This window comes from Petromyzon marinus, chromosome 27 (genome assembly GCF_048934315.1).
Source record: "Petromyzon marinus isolate PM22_M1 ecotype Great Lakes invasive population chromosome 27, UKy_Petmar_22M1.pri1.0, whole genome shotgun sequence".
Taxonomy (NCBI): domain Eukaryota; kingdom Metazoa; phylum Chordata; class Hyperoartia; order Petromyzontiformes; family Petromyzontidae; genus Petromyzon; species Petromyzon marinus.
The window spans coordinates 5,121,518-5,133,648 of NC_133693.1; the positions used below are offsets into that span (position 1 = coordinate 5,121,518).

Here is a 12,131-nt window from a genome sequence, read left to right on the forward strand (position 1 = left end):
GCTCTCTAAGTCGTGAGGATTTTTTTAACTTTACTTGAACACGCTGGTCATGGGAACTGGTCTTGAGCCACCCCTCTTCACCAACCCTCACGGACCAGCGTGACGTATGGTCAAACAACCCCCATGACTGACACGGCTTAAGGAAGGAGGCCTTCATCCAGCAGCGGATTGACAAAAAGGGAGGTACATTATTCATCATCATCATTATTATTATATACATTTTACACAAATTCACAATTGACTGGCTGAGTAAAATCGTATCTATCGCACCTGGTTGTCCTGGAACTCCGCGTTCCCCTTTGATCGCGATCCCAGGGTCCCCTCGTTGACCCTTGGGGCCCCTATCGCCTGTGATCGCCAGCACACAGCACGCGCGCGGGGGGGGGGGGGGGGGGTAGGTCGAGAGTGCTGTTTCCAGGTTTGTGGAGGGGGTAAAAGTCAAACACTACGTGCCAACGATGGCATTTCTACCTGGGTTATATCAATGTTAAGCCAGGATACATAAATGAACTAATCGTGATATTGTAGAACCTCGATATTGTTATTAAGTCATGATAGAACTGTTATAACAAAAAAATTCCAGCAATTACAATGTCACTGACATATAGTTGTGGAATTTGTCGGAAAATGGTCATTTATTGCTTAACATTGCATCTGAAATATTGGTACTATCACAACCACTAACAATGCTATTTACTTATGAAGGCCTCATGGAATCGTGGGGGGAGGGGCGAGTGGGGTCCTGTATTGGGTTGTTTGGTGCATGTGCTGGCAGCTTCTTCAGAATCTAAAAGAACTCGCAGTGCACTTCTTCAATTCCTCCAAGCACGGGGAGCGAAACGTCAGACATCGTGCCAAACAACACCAGGTGCAGCCCGAAAGCAAACGTCGAAGAGTAAGACTCGTTGGTAACATCAGCATTGCGGATCAACATAGTGGGGACGACACCTACCTTGAGGACCCTGTATGCCGGGAGGGCCCTGGGACCCCATTGATCCCTGTGGACCTGGTTCCCCAAGCATGCCAGGTCGACCGGGCGTGCCATCCCTTCCCGGTGGGCCAGGAGGCCCTGGTCTCCCCGGGGATGTGACGATGGCTGCAGGCGACTGGATGTGTGCCATCACCCTCGTGAGTCGATCTGCAGTAGCAGTGGCAGCATCAAGAGCACGCGAGCGCACGATAGCACAGGAATACAAGATTAAGCCAGGCAATCAAGTGTAGGGACGCATAACGTTTAATCTAACGACTGCAGGATGAAGAAGGCCTCTCCAAGACGTCGCCATTGCTCATGGTCACGTGATAATCCACCTCGTTCGCGCACACGAGCTGATCCCATCACCTCAGTTCCTCTCGGGTGGGTTGCCTCCTTTGGCTGCCACTCCATCGTCAGTCTCGACCACCGGCCGTTATCTTATCTAGCACCGTGTCCTGACCAAGGCCACTTCATTTTTCTAACATTACAACTCGCGTTTGCAGTATGATGCGTGTGTTTTCCCCTTTTGGTTTCTCGGGGTAATTACAAGCATGCACCTCTTCAGGTGCCTTTGCAAAAATTTCAATCGGTGCATATTTATTACAAGAACACTGCCAAAGAAGATGCAACAAAATCTTCAAAGTGCTGATCACATTAACAGCCCTTTATTTCTCTGGTCAAGCATCACAGTTGCAATACTTTTGATGGAGGCTCCTGTCCATTCGTTGATTGTTAAAGGGTTTTTTTTATTCACAAGTTGTGCAGCATAGGCCAGATTTTCACGAAGTAGCCAGAAACAGAGATCAGAGCACACAGAAGGCATGCAATGATTCCCTCCCTCCCAGTGATTCGATTAACTAAGATGATACGGCGTCGAGATTCTATTCAAGAATAATCAGTAAAACAACTTCTACACCACTTCTCTGTGTACCTTCTAATATCCTGGTGACCTCTTCTCTTATCAGACGCTTCATCTCGTCAAGGGGAAAAGCGTCACCCTGGTGAAATATAAAATATACAAAAACGGCAGAGACAGTGAGTACATTCACGTAACGATGGCCTTGGCCATGCAATGCTCATATTGGAGGAATAGTACAATGCTGGTTATCAGACCATCACACATCCGCCCAGACCAATTAACCACACACGCCCAATGCAGTGCTGCATTTTTGCGTGGTGTAACTGTTATTTTATACAGGTGTTCACATATCTCATCTTTTCACATATCTGCCTGTACCTCAGTCTCAGGTGAGATGTTAACTACCTCGCCTGGTATACAGGAGGTCGTGGGTTCGATCCCGAACCTGACACCTGTATATTTGGAGTTTGCGTGTTCTAACCGTGGATTTTCTTCTGGGTCATTCAGTTTTTCCTTTCAAATTTAGAATCAAGGTGCGCTTAGATTATTTGGCTATACATTTTCACATGATATGCCACTTTGTTGAGCTATCATTTGTGATAGCCAGGTCGCTTCTGAAACAGCTATATTTTACCAGGTAAGGCCCACAAGAGCTATAAAGCTCAGTGGGCCTTACCTGGTAAAATAAAAAAATAGTTTAGTTGATAGTTTTAGAGTTGCATGTGTGACGTCGTACTGAAAAAGGAAAGGTTGGTGTTGACACACCAAACCAGGTTCGCGTTTTTAAGGTTGAGCCTATCTAGGAGAGTCCCAGGTCATGTTTAAATACCAGTTTCCACCGGCGTTGTGTATGGTTGGAAAATATACTTGGGTTTATGGGATTGTAGGATGGTGCAGAGACCAATATGGCACCGCTCTCCTCCGACATGCTGAGACGACAACGATATCCAGTTAAGCCTGAGAGACCAAGTTAGTGTGCTTTGAACACATATATAGGCCAGTATCATGCACGGCTGCATTTGTCTCCCGAGCGATGATATTCACACACACACACTGTACCGGGTACTCATTTAAACTCGAGTAGACCAAGGTTAGGCCCAGGACCGGTTCAGATGTCACTTGCCACAGATTTTAGCCATGGCCACGAATTGAACTTAAATGACTACTAACTACCCTGCCACCACTCCCCACAGCCACACCCACAAGAGGCAAAATCCTCCACATAGCCTACAGAGGCCGTCGAAGCAAATGCTGTTGGCAAACACCTATTAAGGTCGGCACAGTACAGGAAGGTGGTGGTGTGGTCGGAACCGCACCTGGCTGCCACACACATAAACCACACATAAACCGCACGCCAACATACAAGGAAAACGGCAGGAGGAGGAAGCAATACGATGAAAGTATACATAATCGATCGCGTGAATATAAACGTGTTGTTAAACCTGCCACGACCCGACACAGCCAATTAGCAAGGTTTGTCACGAAAACAAAAAATCCGAATTCTCTACTAGTTCAGCACACCGGTGCGTTGGAGAGTAAACCCACAACATTTACAATTCGAGTACAGTGACGTTTCGCCTGTAATTACAACCAGCATCATCAGGTGGACAGCCAGAGTTTTGGAGAAATCCTCCTGCTTCGGTGTTAAATAGAGGGATAAATGTGATGTCTTCACTTGTGAGGAAATCAGGTGCGAAGGCCAGAGAAGGGGGGTGATGTATGCAAATAAAAAAATGGATATCGATTACCGGCTGGGTTATTATGAAATAAGAACAATTTTCACGTATATTCAAAATGAGTGAAGAAACAAAGAAGCTTCACCTTGGGTCCATGTGGCCCGACGGGCCCCATCAACCCCGGCAGGCCGGGTGAGCCCCTCTCGCCGGGGATACCGTACGGCCCCATCGGCCCGGTGATGCCCTTCACCCCTGGGGGCCCCGGCTGGCCGGATGGGCCCTTGTCTCCCTGGAGTCCCTGGTCGCCCTGTAGGCCCTTGTCTCCCTGGAGTCCCTGGTCGCCCTGAATCCCGGGCTCCCCCTGGATGAGAAGTCCCCCAATATGGAACGCAGAGAGCAACCGATTAAACGAATGAGTGGCTTTTACACTTGATTTAATCGACAAAACATTTGTACAATTCCGTAAAAATGAACCAATGTATCCATGTCCTTATCTTTTGGTGGAAGGAGGGTGGATGGGGGGGGGGGGGCAAGGTTTTTGACTCACGTCATTCTTATTATGTATGGGGTTTGAATAAAACAACAGGGATACAATTGCATTTTCAATGTTGTGAGTCATCCCACGGCATCCGGGGTGGTAGCCGAGTGGAGTAGTCCACTCGTTCCACCAGGTTATGCTCGTTGTATTGTGTAATCACCAGTGATACGCGCCTGATGGTTTGTACCTCACCACAATGTCACAGTTTGGTACAGTGAGGGAAAAAAGTATTTGATCCCCTGCTGTTTTTGTACGTTTGCCCACGGACAAAGAAATGATCAGTCTATAATTTTAATGTTAGGTTTATTTGAACAGTGAGAGACAGAATGACAACAACAAAATCCAGAAAAACGCATGTAATTTTTTTTATAAATTGATTTGCATTTTAATAAGGGAAATAAGTATTTGACCCCTCTGCAAAACATGACTTAGTACTTGGTGGCAAAACCCTTGTTGGCAATCACAGAGGTCAGACGTTTCTTGTAGTTGGCCACCAGGTTTGCACACATCTCAGGAAGGATTTTGTCCCACTCCTCTTTGCAGATCTTCTCCAAGTCATTAAAGTTTGAGGCTGACGTTTGGCAACTCGAACCTTCAGCTCCCTCCACAGATTTTCTATGGGATTAAGGTCTGGAGACTGGCTAAGCCACTCCAGGACCTTAATGTGCTTCTTCTTGAGCCACTCCTTTGTTGCCTTGGTCGTGTGTTTTGGGTCATTGTCATGCTGGAATACCCATCCACGACCCATTTTCAATGCCCTGGCTGAGGGAATGAGGTTCTCACCCACGATTTGACGGTACATGGCCCCGTCCATCGTCCCTTTGATGCGGTGAAGTTGTCCTGTCCCCTTAGCAGAAAAACACCCCCAAAGCATAATGTTTCCACCTCCATGTTTGACGGTGGGGATGGTGTTCTTGGGGTCAAAGGCAGCATCCCTCCTCCTCCTCCAAACACGGCGAGTTGAGTTGATGCCAAAGAGCTCCATTTTGGTCTCATCTGACCACAACACTTTCACCCAGTTGTCCTCTGAATCATTCAGATGTTCATTGGCAAACTTCAAACGGGCATGTATATGTGCTTTCTTGAGCAGGGGGACCTTGCGGGCGCTGCAGGATTTCAGTCCTTCACGGTGTAGTGTGTTACCAATTGTTTTCTTGGTGACTATGGTCCCAGCTGCCTTGAGATCATTGACAAGATCCTCCCGTGTAGTTCTGGGCTGATTCATCACCGTTCTCATGATCATTGCAACTCCACGAGGTGAGATCTTGCATGCAGCCCCAGGCCGAGGAAGATTGACAGAACTTTGTGTTTCTTCCATTTGCGAATAATCGCACCAACTGTTGTCATCTTCTCACCAAGCTGCTTGGCAATGGTCTTGTAGCCCATTCCAGCCTTGTGTAGGTCTACAATCTTGTCCCTGACATCCTTGGAGAGCTCTTTGGTCTCGGCCATGGTGGAGAGTTTGGAATCTGATTGATTGTTTCTGTGGACAGGTGTCTTTTATATAGGTAACCAGCTGAGATTAGGAGCACTCCCTTTAAGAGTGTGCTCCTAATCTCAGCTTGTTACCTGTATAAAATATACCTGGGAGCCAGAAATCTTTCTGATTGAGAGGGGGTCAAATACTTATTTCCCTCATTAAAATGCAAATCAATTTATAACATTTTTGACATGCGTTTTTCTGGATTTTTTTGTTGTTATTCTGTCTCTCACTGTTCAAATAAACCTACCATTAAAATTATAGACTGATCATTTCTTTGTCAGTGGGCAAAAGTACAAAATCAGCAGGGGATCAAATACTTTTTTCCCTCACTGTACTTGATCTTCCATTTTTGGCGAAAGTATCCACGCCTTCTTGGTGTTGTTCTGCTTCGCCTGATATTTGGACACGTTGCCATGATATGACAATTGCCCTGATATCAGTTTCGCATCACTTTTGTGATGGTGTTATTAATCTGTATTGTTTTGTTTTTATGCTTTGCTGAACTTCTTCAACAGCATTCCATTAATCGTAAGCTTGCCGTAAGTCTTACAATCATTTTATCTTGTTCGATATACATTGCTTATAATGCACATGTTGCCAACTACACCGTAAATAGATGAACAAAGGATAGCGTCAGATTACTGCCAAGCAACCATTTACTCTACAGAATGTTTCTTTGCGCACTTTCCACACAGACATAATACAAAATGCATAATTGCTTTAGTCGTCAAAGTGTTCTGAAATGCTGCCATCGTTGAATGCTTTATTTTGAAGACGTTGTTTTTGGTGCCGAGTGGATGTATAAACACTTACGCGTTCTCCCTTCTGCCCACGGTCTCCCTTCCCTCCAAGCTGGCCCTGTACAAGAAAATGCGCACGTAAGTGGAAATCCGTTCTGTATCTACCACGTAAAAGTATATCTTAGCTTTTGGGCCTATTGGATTTTAGATCAGTATTATCCAGGTGCAGCATGTATTTCAGTAAGCAAATCTTTGAACATGTTTTAGTTTTCTGAGTCTCATCAGGCTTGTTAAAATAAATACTGTTGGGTTAACAGATGTTATTGGCAAGAGCTCTCCATCTAAGCAATGGGGGCCTTTTCTGTATAAGAAAAATAGAGATCCATGAGACTCGCTAAACCTCAAGAATCTTTTTCAGAATGATCCATTACTGGGATATTTGTCCAAGTTTACTCATGAGTATATTTTACATCGAACAAAACCAGAGAACCCTGAAAAAAAAGGATGACACTCAAAGTTCCACACAAATGTGGTCCTCGGACACGCTTGCTGTACTGACATCTCCTGGCCACCTCCCAGCACCCCTTTCCTCCAAAGTGCTGGTTTACGAGCATTCACCACCGCATGTATGTATCTATGTTGAACTTATTTCGCACCGTAAGTAGCCAATCGTACTAATCGGAGGTGTGGGGGAAGAACAACAAACTAAATACAAAAAGCAATTCTCAACAAATTCATTTTAAATCTAGATTTAAAAGTGCATAGCTCCAGTCACTCCCTAAAATCGGAAGGAAGAGCATTCCAGACGGCTGAAGAAGCGCACCTGAAAGCGGGCAATGCGGTGGCCACCTTTGTTCGATGGATAGCCAAGCGTGGAAGCCGAGCCGTATTTCTCAATGCGCCCGATGTATGTATGTTGAACTTATGAGTGATGGTATGAAACCTGTACACCTGTAACCATATTACAGGTTACAGGTTTCATACCATCGCGTCGCTTACGGTTTGATTACAAACGACAACACTCTGCTTATTCCCACCACGCTTTCAATCTCCCGCGTTCACACTCACCTCTCTACCCGGCTCCCCAGCTCTCCCCACAGGTCCCTTAAAAGAGAGAGCGAAACAAGCAGATTAACACACATTTTACTTTGAAAGCATAGTCGCTGCCCGCCCTCGCCTCCCCCCACACATCGCCCACTTCTCCCCACAGTTTATTTCTTTAGCGGCAAACTAATAGAAATGCAGACTGCGTACACAGCCTTTGATTGCGATACCATAATTATGGGGCAATTTTATCAGGCACTAAAATGGGCCTCCCACCATAGGCCCCGGAGGTCCTCGTGATCCTGGGAATCCAACGTCTCCCACGGAGCCCTGGTCTCCCTTCGCGCCCTGGTTAGAGAAGAGGGGCAGAGAGAGAGAGGTCACCACAATCAACAGCGTCTACCCCGACGTCATGTAAAAAAAAGATTCGTTATTTACTCTCAATGTTAACCCAATTGTGCTATCGGCGTCACGCCACGACATGAAGAATCCACTCAAATCGCTCGCAGAGAAGTGGCGTCGTTTGTGTAAAAGGGCAAAGGCCCCACGGAAGCAGATATCGCGGAGCTACCTCTGAGATTCCTTCAAGGGACCACAGGTCCGCACAGTAGAAGGCAGCACTTTCCCACCCGCTCTGCATATGATAGTAATGTTTGTCACATGGTAGTCAAAGCGATATAGCCTCACAGCTGGCATTTGTCTGAATTAAGTGCAAAACCAAATTTAATCTGAGTTTTCTTTCGTGCAATAATTGGTAACCGGGCTAAGACCATCACCTAACTACACTTAATAACCATTTTTATTCACAAGCAGATGCCTGAGTGCTATGACCCCTAGATAATCCAGCCCACTAATTTTACATATTTCATGAAGACATCATCTAATATGACCACTGATCCATCCGAACCCCTGCCAATATCGCATTATAACTGACCTGCAAATAGTTGCTCACAGGGTCTGCATGACTGTTAGCAATGTACGGCTATGTATACGTTAATTTTATTTTAATTCGAGCTGATATTTAGTTGACCAATATTTTTTCTGTCATGAATCCAGGGCCCCTTGAATTGCTTTGAGCCCAAAGCATTAGCTCAGTTTGCTTGGGCCTAGCACCGCCACTGGTGGGCAGCACTCACAGCTTCTCCTGGAAGTCCTCGGAGGCCGTGATGCCCTGGAGGTCCCAGGCGACCCTAGCGCAGGCAAGCGGGAGGAAACAAAGAAGACACAGGGAAGGTTAACGGGTCAACTGGGACACAGTGAAAGCTCCATCACATACAGCCAGTGGGAATGGTCGTCGGGGCCATGTTAATGCAGGGCCTTCAGGGGCCGTAGTTCAGGGCCTTTAATTTTGAGGGACCTCCCAAAAATCTTAATCCCAATTTATAGCAGCAGAAACGCAATATTACATTTCTCTGATAAATCCTAAAGGTAATCTGGTAACAAAAGCCATATAATCACCGTGTGCATTACTACCAATAATTTGCCAAACATTTAAATAGTTTTATTCGTTTAAAATTAGTATTAAAATTCTAATATTGGAACTGAAATAACGCAGTTGAATAGTAGTGGAGGGTTTTGCATCATTGGGCATGGGTAGTGGTAAAACATTGAAGGGAAAGATCTGAATAGACGAGGAGGAGGCCCTGATATCACAACAATGTACCACGCGAGCAAATCATTTGACGTGATTTGCGTCAACTTCAAATCGTCAAGTTTGACGCCTGCAATGAAACGCATGTATCATCGAGCGGTGCGCCCAGCTAAACATTTCGCTGGAAGCAAATTAGTGCTGATAACTTCGGACAATAATTTCTGATGTGTTAATAATTTTATTCTGGATTATAAAAAAGCGACAGAAAGGGCCGAATTCCTATTTGCGCCCTCCCCCCCCTCCCCCCCCCCCCCCCCAGTGTGCCGTGAGAGGTAAATGTCATCTTCTAGTCGATGGGTGCATCACTACGCGCCCAATCACACGAGTGGAACAACATCGTGGCCACCACATCCAGCACCACTACCAACTGTGTGCGTACAGTATACACGCTGCGTGGGGCGGGACGCCGGTCGTATTTCAAAGGGTGGCTGCTGTTGTGTTGTACTGCACTCACCGGTTCTCCGATGGGCCCCGGGGGTCCCTGTGGCCCAGGGAGACCTGGGCTCCCCTGGGAGATAAAGTCCAAGAATTAACAAGAAATTACGTGCAGTGTCAAAAATATAATAAAAAGATAGATTGGTTTATAGCCTTGGCAACTCATTACCCTGGCTATAAACGCGCAGAAAGATGTTGAAGTCAGTTCAGTTTCCTTTGTCTGACCAGGTAGGGGCCCAATGAGGCTGAAAGTTTAATTTGCACAGGTATAGGTGCTCGTGGAGGTGCGGGCGTTGGGGGAACTCACGTCAATCCCTTGAATGCCATCCCTCCCGGGGAGCCCAGACGGGCCCTTTTCACCCTGGGACACACGGGAAATGTTCTGGTTCTGTAATTACTGCTTACACACGCGCAGCACCACAATCATCATGGGCCACAATCGATCCACTGCTTATGCAGCATCATCATCACCATCATCATGGGCCACAATCGATCCACTGCTTATGCAGCATCATCATCACCATCATCATGGGCCACAATCGATCCACTGGTTGAATGAAGGCCTCTCCAAGCAGTTTCAATCTCCCACGGTCTTGCGATGTGAATTTACATCCATCGCCCGCGCACAAGCTTCAGTTCGTTGCTCTACCTCCACGGGACACATGCTTCCCTCCTTTGGCTGCCGCTCCATGCTCAGTCTCGACCGCCGGCTATCGTCCCTTCTAAGGGACTTGCCCTGCCCAAGCCCAGTTACTTTTCCCGCCGTTCGATACATTGCGACAAAAATCACACTGAACGTGGTGGATCCCGCCAGGTCTCTGGAGCAAAGCAAAATGTTGACTTTAGTTCGTAGTGGATGTAAGGCGTTATCGTCTTGGGCTGCGAGGTGCCCAGAAGGTGGCAGTGCACCAGTGGTTGCCTGATTTCTTCCCACAAGCCAAACACTTGTTCAGGAGAGGCAGACCTCTCCTGAACAAGAGTTCTGAGGCTTCCCTAGACAACCGAAAGGAATTAATATTATTTGCAATTATAATTAATGTGACAAGTGCTGATATACCTTTGGCCCAGGTGGACCTGGTTCTCCAGTAAATCCTTTAAAACCCTACACACACACAGAACACAGAGATTCCCTGTTTAGCCTGCATAGACTGTTGGGGTAAGCACTGTTAGCAAGCACCTATTGCGGCCGGAACAGCGCACGAGAGGGTGGTGTGGCCAGCACCATAGCCACTTGACTTCGTTTCTCCAGTGCTGATGTTTACACACCAATCAAATTACTCATTGAAGGCTCAGTTGACCTAGGAGAGGCCCAGGACAGGTTCCGATACCACTTGCAACTGGCGTTATTAATATCTGACCAAATTTTGTTATCTCCATTCGCCTAAATGCAACATGAGCATGTCAGCGACATCAATAGAAAGAGATAACTTCTTACACGTGATTTGATGCGCAAAAGCAATGATATCAGTCAAAATTTCCTACTTTCATGTGGCATATGAAAATAAACTGATAAACCGTGTGTTACATTTGGTAATGCACTCAGAAGTAGCTTGATGCATCGTGTCCGCACCTCTTGTGTACGTGTGTAAATGGCAGTGGTCGGGTACGTGATGGACAGACCGCACTTCACCACATTCACGACAGACAGGGGCGACTCTTTCCTTTTCCCTTTGTGAACAAAATATCCGCCTGCCGTGCGTAGTTCAAAGGTCAATAAGAGCAGCCCGGTCGCATTCTACGCAAGCTGAAAGCAGCTAATTCCCACGTCGGAATTACCAATGAATCAATATATTGTTACGCCCATAAAAATATATATAAAGTATCCCTGCCCACAACACTGGATCAAAGTGCATGGGTGAAAGCAATGCATCTATGATGAAGTAAGATGCGAGAAAAACAAGCGGGCAGACAGGAGAGTGTTGTAGGGAGGCCAGACAGAACGGGATCATGTTTCACAATTACCATGTTCCCCTCTACTCCATCGAATGCCACCAGACCCGGCTCCCCCTTCATGCCCTGATCAACAACAACAACACCGGCAAAATATTTTAGCTTCAACACATATATAACACACCAAAGCAATTACATTTTCAAAGTGAAACAAAATAAAAAATTATTAGCAATCAATATATTTGGCTTAATTTTTCTCGAACAGCGTGTGAAAGCAAAAAATATTGTCACGAAAACGTTATCATCATCATTAGCCATGATTAATCCACTGCTGGATGGAGGCCTCCTCAAGACATTGCCATTTCTCACCATCCTGCAGTGTAATAATCTAGCGAGTGGCTGCAAATGAGCTGATTTAATAGCTCACAAATTACACATAAAGTCAAAATACTTATGTTACTCTCAATGCTAATTTGTGCAAACAGATCAGTATTTGTCCATTGATATATCGGTAACGTTACAAGCTCCACTTCATTGAAGTCAAACGTCGACATTAGCGCCGTGTCAACGTCAGATTGCCGGTTTGCGGTCTGGACTCGAGGGCCTAACCTTTTCACCAGATTGTCCATCTCTGCCGTTCCTTCCATCCACCCCAGGCAGGCCCTACAACAACAAGACAACCACAGGAATTGAAAACCAAGCATTCACAAAAATAGCTTGGAGTTGTTGAGTGAAATTGTTTTCACTCTCAATTGAAAACAAATATTAAGCACCCCTCTTTGAAAAACGCTTTTAAGACTCTTTGCTCAGAGAAACAATTACAACTTTGAACATGCCGCTGA

At 46.0% G+C, this 12,131-nt stretch overlaps 1 protein-coding gene across 1 annotated transcript in view; it reads right to left on the reverse strand.

The window, feature by feature from the left end:
- LOC116946476 (uncharacterized) overlaps positions 1 to 12,131 on the reverse strand; it is a 151,280-nt gene that overhangs the window by 8,927 nt on the left and 130,222 nt on the right. The window contains exons 51-63 of the mRNA XM_032961391.2: positions 11,899 to 11,952; positions 11,362 to 11,415; positions 10,457 to 10,501; positions 9,707 to 9,760; positions 9,419 to 9,472; positions 8,450 to 8,503; positions 7,590 to 7,661; positions 7,338 to 7,373; positions 6,343 to 6,387; positions 3,654 to 3,869; positions 1,905 to 1,971; positions 953 to 1,138; positions 271 to 348 (exon numbers count right to left, since the gene is read on the reverse strand). Coding sequence (XP_032817282.1) covers positions 271 to 348; positions 953 to 1,138; positions 1,905 to 1,971; positions 3,654 to 3,869; positions 6,343 to 6,387; positions 7,338 to 7,373; positions 7,590 to 7,661; positions 8,450 to 8,503; positions 9,419 to 9,472; positions 9,707 to 9,760; positions 10,457 to 10,501; positions 11,362 to 11,415; positions 11,899 to 11,952 — 1,015 coding nt within the window. The remainder of the gene's footprint in view (positions 1 to 270; positions 349 to 952; positions 1,139 to 1,904; positions 1,972 to 3,653; positions 3,870 to 6,342; positions 6,388 to 7,337; positions 7,374 to 7,589; positions 7,662 to 8,449; positions 8,504 to 9,418; positions 9,473 to 9,706; positions 9,761 to 10,456; positions 10,502 to 11,361; positions 11,416 to 11,898; positions 11,953 to 12,131) is intronic.